General features: G+C 34.3%; 1 protein-coding gene across 1 annotated transcript in view; it reads right to left on the bottom strand.

The window, feature by feature from the left end:
• Positions 1-12,471, bottom strand: part of LOC124357510 (receptor-type tyrosine-protein phosphatase H-like) — a 46,958-nt gene that overhangs the window by 29,191 nt on the left and 5,296 nt on the right. Inside the window, exon 2 of the mRNA XM_046809380.1 lies at positions 4,811-4,892. Coding sequence (XP_046665336.1) covers positions 4,811-4,892 — 82 coding nt within the window. The remainder of the gene's footprint in view (positions 1-4,810; positions 4,893-12,471) is intronic.

The raw sequence follows: 12,471 nt of genomic DNA, 5'->3' as shown, positions 1-12,471 counted from the left end.
ACTCACTATAATATAAAATCAATTAGGTCTAAATGTGTTTGTACAACTATAAAGTATGGTGCACCTGGACAATCCAGTTATTTAACTTTATCGGTTGAGTGTTAGCGAAGCTCAAGTGGGCGGAAAATTTCATTTTTCCCCGTCTGTCCGATGTTTTGAAATCCCTACTTGACGTTATTCAGGAGGAATATATATTTTGGTGCAGAAACAACAAAGAAATATTGACTTTGTAATCGTGATTCGTTCGAAACTCAGTTGTTTCAGCCACCAGAATACCATCGAGCTTTGGATAAGAAAATCCGGCGCCAAACCCAAATGGGGAAACGAGCGTTAGGAGCCTTATAGTCGCACTTACTACATTAATTTGAAGGCGAGGAGAATTATTGGAGTCAAAAAAACTTTACACGAATAAGTGAGTTGAATACAAAAATGTCTGGGAATGGTATGTTTACCCTGAATGACATGATTATAAATGTGGAGCACTATGAGAACTGTTTAAAACCAGAACAACCCACGGTTCCCACATTATCGTTGGTGCTCGAAACTGCACATTAACAGCGTGAAAGGTTTACCTAAACATACGGTGCGACTACTAAGAACCATACGTATAACACGCGATAAATACCCGAAACTCTGTCCATAAAACGGTAGTATTTTATTTTAGCAGAAGCGCCACTAGACAGATTATTCTGAGTTTCATTTGCTTTTGCAGAAGAGCTTTTCGCAAGTTCTAGATTATAGGACTTTGTAAATTTTATAAGGTCAACGTAATTTTATTTTTAAATTATTTATTATTGTTTGAACATTGGTATTGCTCTTAATGTTTGGTTAAGATACTACCTGTATTAATAAATTCAGGTTGTAATAATAATGATGTTGTGCTTAGGGCTAACTCTTGGAACAAACGAATACATTGGCACGTGTGGTACGTGAGTGGCTGCACCAAATATTCTTAGTTACTTCTGATACGCTTTCCTTGAACAAAGTGACATTGGATTTTATTAACAAGTACTAAAATAAGTTCTACTTGTAAAATAGTCGTAAAATACATATCTACTAAGATATTGTTTAGTAGATTGTTTTCTTAATTAAAATTTTAAGTGTTTAACATTTTCTTAGATTTTTGAGAAAGTATTTTAAATGAAGAGCACATATAGACAGACAGAAATTACATCAGAAATAAATAACTAGAAAGTGAGTGTACTCAAATAAAATAATTCTCTAAAACTATTCGACAAATATTCCATTCAAATATATTTAATTGTGTACTGTATTCTTCTCATAACATATTGAAAACCCTTTCCTTCCTATATTTATGTACCTAAAAATGCTTGGTTTTCGTTAGGCTATAAGTATGTTTTTATTTATATGTAACCACATAGAAAAAGGCAGGAAATATAAAAAGTCAAGTACTAGTATTATACTTATAAATTGCATCGATAACTTACGATTGATAAATCTTATATAAAACAAAACAGCTGCATCGTTTTACAAACGATACCTAATAAGGAATTTTGCTCGATGACCGTGCTGCTAACAATAGGGATTTGTACAATAATTAAGCATTTTGCATAATTTATGTCCATTCCTGTTCATAAACAATTTAAAAAAGAAGGATTGGGAGCTATACAAATAATCAACTAGGTTCATACCTGCACACATTGACGTGTCAATTCTTATAAACGTAATATGTTAAATAATTTAATTGATTAACTATATGATCATATAAATTATTAGTTACTAAATATAAATTAGTATTTCTCTTAAAACTAATGATGGTCAGTTAAGAAAGACGACCTTTATGTAAACACTAAACGCACGTATAGTGTCGGACAAAAATCGATGTAGATGATCTTTTACTTCATATCTGATTTAATAAAAATAAGGAATCGTTTTAATTTTCATAAAAGTCTCAATATTTACATTTTTCGTAATATTAAAAGTGTTTTAAATGTCGTTTCAAATATTTCGGTGGTAGCATACAATGTTTATAGTATTTTTTATATTTGTAACAACATCGAGGAAAGTAACGTTTGTCCATGAATTAATTATAACCTTGAACTTAAACCTTGTTATAGAAATATTTATACAAGGATATGCAAATGCCAGGCAATTAATACATAAAAAGATGTTATGGACGTTTTATTTTTTATTTTATATGAGAACACGCTCAAGAAGTGTTATTATCAATTACGTATAAATGAACTGTTACTGACGCAGGATGATCAAGAACTGCGAGTCTTTCAAGGGGAAGAGGTCTCTATCTAATCGTTTTACATGCGTTTAAATGGGAAAACAATACATATTTCATGTACCTGCTGAGCAAACCCTACCAGAAAATTTCAAGTCAGTACCTTACTCCAGCTGAAATACAGGTACATAAAGTCTCAAAATAAAAACTTTCGGAAAACCTCTCAAAAAGAAAAGAGTACTTCAAAACTTACTTTTAAGTCTCCAGGTCCATATTGCGACTGTTTCTCCTGCCTCTGGTCTTCTTTCTTCCTTTTAATTTGTCTTTTCTTCACTCTAGCTTCTTTGGTAATTTCTTCCGAGGTTTTTCAGCGTATTTACTCTTATTGCATCAATTTTACTCAATCAATTGTATGTATTTTTTTTCCTTCTTCTACACCCATGTCCTCAAATACTTTTAACTTGGCCATTGCACCATCATTAAATGTTATTACTACATCTGATGCTCCTCATTTCATAGAACTGTATCCTATAAACACTCTTTTAGGAATTTTCGACAAATAATTTGATTTAGACTCTCATTTGGATTTTGTGTCCTTTCATGAAGACATTTTTTTAAGAGTTCATCTTTTGAGAGGTCTCTGAATATTTATTTTGTGTGGAGCATTGCTGCTGCTGGCACTGAGTTTTTATGTGAGTAAACATCACCAGTTGCCTTTGTTTTTTTTTATATTTATACCAAGAATCAAGTCTCATTGGGCAAAGTTCATGTTGCAGCTTTTTATCACTTGATCACTTGTGGAAATAAGGCGCACTTATAGATATTTTCCAAACTTCTAAATCATTTACATTTCTCCTAATATATAAAACCAAAATAGGTTTGCAAAAGATCAATTTGGGCATCTGTTAACCTATCCTTTCCTGATAAGACCTTTCTATCTTCTAGTACAATGCCTTTAGACTTAGCTTTGAGGCGACGTAGTCTGGAACCCATCTTTTTTTAATGTAACCAATGCACTCCAACTTCTCAACTTCTATGTCATTACCATAGGGGTTTACTTTTTTACAGTGCCAAAAGCAGAAGAGTCTCCGTCACCCAACAATTTCACATATTGAACGTTTCTTTTGTCTTCTGACCTTTTAAAAATATTCAATATGCCTACAGATTCCATACCGCCACTGGGACCTTGGTGATTCTTTAAACATCCTGCATGGGCTTCATTGGGATTTTAGTGGATCTCTGGCAGTACTTACATAAGATATCTGAATCAAACACTTTACCCATTTCAAATAAAGTGGCAGTGACAATTCCGTTGAGGGATGTGTGACCGCGCTTCTGCCATGTCTCATCAAATGCAGCAGCGATTTTGTTACTTTCGGAGTGTTCTACAATTACTTCTTTTGTAGCTTTGGTCATCGATTCTTCAGCTACAGATTGAAGAAAATCAACCATGATTTTCATGTGAGTAACAACCTTTAATGGCGGTGGTGGAAGGTTCTTATTGGCAGAAAAAATGTGTGACCCGAATGTGCCTACCCATCGCACTACGCATCGCGTACACAAACCTGAGGTTTGTTTCATAAATAAGACCAGGAAGTTTGCACAATTTAGGAAGTCATTTGATATCTCTTCTCTTTACAAATACTACACTCTAAAACCAAACAAGTTGCTAACCCGTTTTTTTTTTCTCTCTTCATTTTCAGAAACTGAAAGAGTATCTTCACTGTTGCAAAGATCTGAAGACAATAACAATAATCATCTGATACAAAGATACTGTTGCATTTAGTAGATAATGAAATGAATGTTGTAAGAAACTCTAAATCAACAACTATATTCACATCTGAACAAACATTCACATTTAAACTCTCACTAGGCATATCTAAGTAACTATTTTTTTTTTTTCTTTGAAGAACTGGGTGATGTGTGTTGGGTAGGCTTGGGACTTTAATAGGTTGGTGTAATGTTAGTTTTGTTACCAACAAGAACTTTTTGTGAACTGATTACCTGTAAATTGTCTTTTCTTCTTATAACTTACTGAACTTGGAATTTTTTCTATAACTAAAATACTATTCACTATCAGTAAGTCACTATTTGTCATCAATAAACTAAGGACAAAGTATTTCAAATGAATCAGTTAGGTTATCTGAATAAACATAAACAGTATTAAACCAAGACAAAACAGAAATGTTGTTATACTCAGTTGAACACAGCTGTTTATAGCCAAGACAAAAAGCATAGAGTATAAATACTCCTATTTGATTGGCAATGTTACAGAAGACTTTAACTAAAAACTTTGTAGCGCTGGTTATTTTACCACTTCCAAACCAGTGTAAGACGTTATAAAAAATTAATTAAAAATCATCGGTAATATTTATGTATTGTGTTATACATCAATGTTTTCGTGAAGAAACAAGAAATTCATTAATGTAAAGGAAAAAAGTGTATTTTAAAGGTTTTGGCAACCTTCTCCCCTTAATGTTAATACAAGTATAATTTATTCTTAATTTAGTGTATTATCGTAAATAATAAACTTATAGGTACAATGTATATATGTAAAAGTACCACTTTTAAAATATACACTCTCAACAATGTTGTACATTTTTAAACATCTAAACTCACGTTCACATTGTGTTCCTGAAACTGCTTCGTGGGAAACGAGTATTATGAACACCCAATTCCAGTAATCCATTATGTATTTCGCCTGAAAATAGCAAACTGAAATGAGGAGATGAAACCGCTAAAACCAAATTCATTGTAATCTAAGACGTCTCACTGAGTTTAGTAAATAGGCACAGTCAAAAGAGATTGTTAGTATTGAGCTAGATCTCTTAAGTGCTAGTCATAGGTCTCACCATAGGATTACTTTATACACTGTGTTTCGGTGAGGTGTTGTGATTTTACACTTTCCGTAGTTGAAGCAGTAAGTCAAATGTAGGAACACATCTACATACAAGTAGCTTCATGGTAGCGCACCCAAAAACATTATCTATGTTCCAGATGAATGACCTTATTGTACTTTAACCTAAACCTGTTTTTTTCTGTAACCATGTCTTGCTTTATTTACTGAACCTTTATATTTAAGGCCAATAATATGAAGGTTCATTAAAATTAAATAAACTCTGGAATAAACTTAAGGAATTTGATTACGTCAATGAAAAATAATCTATTTGAGCCCTGTATATTATTTAAACTATACATAGAACTCATTTATATGGTAGTACTGTATAGTAGAAATGCCACATCAAGGTCCTGTCTCACCTACGTCGGAATTTTCCCAACAGATTTTCACTTGATAAAATGAGCTTTGGGTAATTTTTGAAAGCTAAATTTTCCACATAATAGTACAAATTGCATACAGTAGTAATTCATGTTATAATACAGAGTCCATAGACTATAGAAGTAAATCTCTCTGCACATTAGCAAATAATCTAAGAATCTCTTTAATAATCTCATCTGACCAGTGACCGCCCTTGCGAGCAGCAAATAACTTTGTCCTGACAACAAACTACACAAGGAAAAGTTATTTAAACTTTTTTTAAATAACGGGCAGCTACAACTACATGTTGTAAGGGTTCCAATTGTATTGACTCGGTTGCAGATTTTAACTACAAGTTTATAAAGATGTGAAATATTAGCTCGATTTAGTTAATTTGTTTGTAACTGAATATTTATGTAATTATTACTGAAGGTGAATCAATTTATAGATCTTAGAATTGAGAAAAAGCATGATTATAGCGACTAAACTTAAAACATTTTTCTCGGAGAAGAGTCCCATCGACATACATCCTGGTACACCTCTGACATATAACATATAATCAGTCCATAATCTACACTAATATTATAAAGAGGAAAACTCTGTTTGTATGTTTGTTTGTTTGTAATGAATAGGCTCAAAAACTACTGGACCGATTTTTAAAAATTCTTTCACCATTCGAAAGCTACATTATCAACGAGTAACATAGGCTATATTTTATTTTGGAAAAAATAGGGTTCCGTAAGATATTTGGGTTTTTCGGACACAAGGTGTAAAAAATCAATCAGAAAAGTTACTAATTTTGCGTACGCTGCCTAAACTATAATAGATAAAACCATAAAATGTTCTAATTAATTGTAGATCTTATAAATATCTACATAAAAGTCCGCGACACACTATATCTATCTATGTCGAGTAAGGCACAACAACCATTTTTTATTTAAAAATCTCGAATTTTTGTTGGACTACATTTAAACGCGTTTATTTTACTCATGCTATAAATCCCTATCAAAGTACAGTTTATGTAGATAATATTTGGTCTTTGAATGATTAAAATTGGACGTTTGGTTTTGAAGTTATGGCGAAATGAAAATAATACGATTTCTGCTGCATGGCCCGCTGCGAAGTGGGCGTCACCGAGGCGGGGGTGCGCGTGCGGGAGTGGAGTTTAGATCTATGAGTAAGGTACCCGCGCGGCTCATACGCGAGGTCGGCTTCCTACGCAGCGGTCGCGTGCGAAGTGTAATAATTTTCGTATGTTTTTTTTTTTATATTTCGTTCTTAAAACTGCACTTACGCAAAAATTCTTCTCAGAGCTAAACAACAGTTCTTTTCAGGGCTAACCAACAGTTCTTTTCAGGACTAACCAACAGTTCTTTTCAGGACTAACCAACAGTTTTTTTTTTTTTTTTTTTTTTTTTTTTTTTTTTTCAGGGCTAAACAACAGTTCTTTTCAGAGCTAGAATATTTCACGCTATTAACATTTTCTTAAGCATTTGAAAATGCCTAAGAGAGCAAGGTCTCAACTTTCTAAACATAGTTCTCAAGCACGGGCAGCAAAAATACGTCGTATGAGAGAATCTTCACCTGAACGTTCACAACGCCTTGCTGAACAAAATCAGAGAAACTCTAAGGTACGCGCACGGGAGTCGAGTGTCGAACGTTCCCAACGCCTTGCACAACAAAATCTGAGAACCTCAGAGTTACGTGCACGAGAGTCGAGGCTGGAGCGTTCCCAACGTTTTCATGAACAAAATGTAAGGACCTCTGACTTACGCGAACGAGAGTCAAGTGGCGAGCGTTCGCAACGCCTTGCCGCCGAACAAAGGGTGAGAACCTCCGAGTTACGCGCACGAGAGTCCGAGGGTCGAGCGTTCGCAACGCCTTGCCGAACAAAGCTTGAGAACCTCTGAGCTACGCGCTCAAGAGTTGAGGCTGGAGCGTTCCCAACGTCTTCATGAACAAAATATAAGGACCTCTCAGTTGCGCGAAAGAGAGTCGAGTGTCGAGCGTTTGCAACGACTTAAGCTCAGGCAGAGAGACAGCAGTTGTCCACAAATAGAGTTCGCAATCGCATTTTAGCTAACAGTAACAAACTGGCTGTCAGATATGATCCGCATGTTGATTATGTACAAACCGTCCAAATCGGAGTCATGAATAAGATCTGCTCTAACTGCTCTGCCAAGAAATGGGCGAACGAACCTAATGGCATGTGCTGTGCTTCAGGTAAAGTTTGTCTTCCTAATCTTCAGGAGCCGCCACGACCAATACAAGATCTTTTAACTAATAACCATCCATTATCTGGTCATTTTTTAACAAACATACGTAAACACAATAGTCTTTTTCAAATGACTTCGTTTGGCGCAAAAGAAATCAGGGAAGGAAATTTTATGCCCACTTTTAAAATTGAAGGACAGGTTTATCATCTCATTGTTAGCCTTTTACCACCATCAGGCCAAAACCCACAGTTCTTGCAAATATATTTTATTTCGGATGCAGACCAGTTGTCGTTGCGATCAAGCATCGCAACAACCTTAAAAATGGATTTAATTCACGAATTACAGACCGCTTTGAATAGTCATAACGTGTATATACGAAGTTTTAAACAAAACTTAGAACTTAACTCCTCAGATAATTTAAAGTTAATTATTCATTCAGATCGCACTCCAAAGACAGCACACAGAGGCAGATATAATGCTCCTACTGTAAACGATGTAGCTGTTCTCTTAGTCGATGAAGACAAAGGTCTCAGAGATATAGTCTTACACGGTAGAGACGGACAGCTCAAAAGAGTTTCTGAGCTACATCGGTCCTATGATCCACTACAGTATCCTATAATGTTTGTCACAGGAGAAGACGGCTATTATTTGACTATCCCTCAGGAGGGTCCTGCGTGTAATAAAACTGTTTCATGTATGCAATGTTATGCATTTTGAATAATGTTTAGAACTAACTCTTTTAATCCGTTACATTATTACAGAGACTTATTTAGTCAATATTGTGTTGACATGATGGCGAAAATGATATCGGAAAGATTACATTATATTTCTCGGAATCAACAAAGACCGAGGACTGATGACTACATTCGTCTCAGAGATACCTTAAATCATGACACAAATGTTGACCCATCAAATGTCGGTCAACATGTCATATTGCCATCGTCATTTACGGGTTCTCCGCGTTTCATGCACGAGAAAACGCAGGACGCGATGACGTACGTCGAAGTTATGGTAGAACTGACTTATTTGTCACTTTTACATGTAACCCCGAATGGCCTGAAATTAAAGCGGAGCTGCTACAGGACAACGGTCTTTCGACCGTCATGACATAATTTCACGTGTATTTAATTTAAAGATGAAGAAATTATTTGTTAAAGAACAGATATTCGGTAAAGTAAAATGTTATATGGCAAGTGTAGAGTGGCAAAAGCGCGGTTTACCTCATTGCCAATTGCTGTTCTGGCTAGAAACTAAAATACAATCAGATGAGATCGACAGTATCATAGTTGCGGAGCTACCCGATCAACAAATTGATCCGGTACTACACGACATTATAACTAAAAATATGGTACATGGACCCTGCGGAGAACATAATTTAGCTGCACCATGCATGAAGAACGGCGTCTGCACAAAAAAATACCCTCGCCGTTTCATGAACGATACCCAGATCGGAGAGGATGGGTATCCAGCTTATCGTAGGCGCAATACAGGAAATGGCGGTCGGAGCACTACGCTACAAATCAGGGGCAACATGGTGACGATAGATAATAGGTGGATTGTTCCATACTCCCTGCTACTATGTAAGACTTTTAACGCTCATATAAATGTGGAGTATTGCCACTCTATCCAAGCCATTAAATATATATGTAAGTATATAAATAAAGGTTCAGATCAGGCAACTTTTAGCCTTAGAAACCCACACGACGAGGTCGAAAACTATTTAAATGGCAGGTAAATAAGGACATCTGAAGCTGTCTGGCGCTTATTTGAATCTCCCATTCACGACCGGTATCCTACTGTAGTGAATTTGGCCGTTCATCTAGAGAACGGTCAAAGGGTGTACTTTACACCAAGGAGAGCTCATCAAGTTTTCCAAAACCCAAGCAATACCACATTACTGGCATTTTTTGCTCTCTGTAATGAAGATGAATTCGCGAAAACTCTTCTGTATCATGAAGTCCCGTAATACTATACATGGGCAAATAATAAATTCACTACAAGGAGGCGTTTTGTCCGGTAGTTGGACATCCGGGGACAAAAAAAGATGCCGCTTTAGGTAGAGTCTACGGGATCCATCCATCCCAATCAGAGTGTTTTATCTTAGGATTCTACTGCACCACGTACGCGGTCCGACCTCATTCGCATACCTTAAAACTGTAAACGGTATTGTCAAAGAGACGTATCAAGCAGCTTGCCGTGACCGAGGTTTACTTGAAAACGATGACCATTGGGGCAAACATTTAAGCGAAGCTTCGTTATCACATTGTCCAAAAAAAAACTAAGGGAGTTGTTCGTAATCATACCTTTATTTTGTCAACCATCGGAACCATTGAAGTTATGGGATACTTTCAAAGATTAGTTCTGTAAAGATATTAGACTTTTCGCTAATATATATATAATATAAGATATTCGCTAAGAAATGATGAATCCATAGTAATTCTTCCTGCTGATAAGGGTAAAGTTACAGTTATCCTGGACAAGGAAGAGTATGATAGTAAAATTATTGAATTAGTTAACTTTGATATATATACTTCAATAAATAAGGATCCTACAGTAAAAATTGGGAAAATTATAAAACAGACACTAAAAAACCATGAAAATGAACTACGTAAAACTCTTATTGTAAAATTAAGCCCTCAATATTCAAAGCCACCACATTTGTATGGACTACCAAAAATTCACAAAGATTTAATTCCTCTTAGACCAATAGTAAGTTCCATTGACTCTCCTGTATCAAAGTTATCAAAGTTTTTGTTACCTATTATTAGTCCATTATTTAGACAAGCTAATTCGTACATCAAGAATTCAGAAGATTTTATCAATAAAATAAAAAATATTAATATTTATTACAATGATATTATGGTCAGCTTCGACGTAAATAGTCTGTTTACAAATGTACCTGTCTCTGAAGTTTTGTGTTTGATTAGACAAAGACTTTCTAATGATAACAACCTCAGTATGAGAACAACATTATCTATTAACTGTGTAATGGAACTTCTTACTGTATGTGTTAGCCACAACTATTTTCAGTTAAAAGATAGATTTTACAATCAAGTATCCGGTTTACCTATGGGTGGTGTTCTCAGCCCAATAATTAGCAACATATTTATGGACCACTTTGAAGACACTGTTTTGAAAATTGGAGTATTAAACCCAAAATTTTGTTACGGTATGTTAATGATGTCTTTTGTGTATGGGAAAATAAAATTAACATCCAAGAAGAATTTTTAAAAACATCAATTCAATTAAACCATCGATAATATTTACTATTGAAAATGAGGTTATCAGTGAAATTCCATTTCTTGATATTTTGATTACAAAAACAAAAGAAAACACGATTAAAACAACATTATTTTACAAGAATACTTTCAGTGGACAGTACCTTAATTATAATTCAAATCATCCTCAACATGTAAAAATTGGATTAGTACAAAGTTTGTTCCAGAAGATTAATAATTTGGTAACTGATAAAAAAGATAAAATTTTAAAGGATTATTATACTACAAAACTTTTGATTAAAAACAACTACTCTCCGTTAATTATTGAACGAGCTAAGGGTCAAAACAAAAGTTGCAAGCAAATTACCAAAAAAGACAATCCTAATTATCTCACTACCGTAACTATTCCTTATGTAAAAGGAACGTCAGAAAAAATTCGTAGGATAAATTATAAATTTAACATCCGCACTGCTTTTAAGTCACAAAATAATATAAGAAGCTACTTAACAAAATTAAAACCGAAAAACAAAGAACAGGTAACCAAGAATGTGATATATAAAATTGACTGTGGTTGCAACAAGACGTATATAGGCCAAACATCAAGACCTGTGGAAATTAGGGTAAAAGAACATATTCATAATTATAAAAAAGAAAACATTGAAAAAATCTAAATTAGTTGACCATGCAATAAATGAAAATCATCATATAAATTTTGAGTCATCTAGTGTAGTGTTTAAAGAATCTTCCTGGACTAAAAGAAATAAAATTGAAAGTGCATATATGACAGTTTTAAAAGATAATTGTATTTCCCAACCTTCCGTAGATTTCAGTGATATTTTTATATTAGTGAAAAAAGAAATCCATTCCAAAATTATGAATTGCAAATCATATTTTTTTACATAATTCTTTTATAATTTATTAGTTTTTGGTCTTTACAGTTAGTTTTAAATTTTATTCTATTTTATCATATGTTTTTTTCTTATTTTACACATATGTTTTTTCTGCAAACAATATCAAACTGATGATGCCTTAACCAGCGAAAGCGCTTTTTAAATAAATTTAATGTGGAAGTATGAAAAATGTCTTTTCCATTAAAACTTACTCACTTCCACCAAGAATACAAAGCAGAAAAAGATATTAGACATCGTATCAGACAACAAAATCAGTATAAAACTTTGCCCTTCACTGAAATCATTTATAATGAAGGATTAATTGAAATAGAAAACAAACTTCTAGAATTAAACAATAATAATTTAAGTGATTTTGGATTACCTTCTCGCGTTCGTACCCAGAATAATACTATTGACACAATGGTACAACAGCATAATAGAAATGATCTAACAGCGTTTTTTAATGACTATGTGCCAAAATTAGTACCCGATCAAAGACATGCTTATGAGACTATTGTGGACAGCGTGAACAATAACATGGGGAGATTATTTTTTTTTATGCACCAGGAGGCACCGGAAAGACTTTTCTCGCAAATTTGATACTTGCTAAGATACGGCAATCAGGGAAGGTAGCGATTGCAGTTGCCTCGTCAGGAATTGCTGCAACTCTCTTGAACGAAGGAAAAACTGCTCATTCTAC

This window comes from Homalodisca vitripennis, chromosome 3 (assembly GCF_021130785.1).
Source record: "Homalodisca vitripennis isolate AUS2020 chromosome 3, UT_GWSS_2.1, whole genome shotgun sequence".
NCBI lineage: Eukaryota > Metazoa > Arthropoda > Insecta > Hemiptera > Cicadellidae > Homalodisca > Homalodisca vitripennis.
The sequence above is the reverse complement of the archived record's forward strand: the minus strand, read 5'-3'. Positions and strand labels throughout refer to the sequence as shown.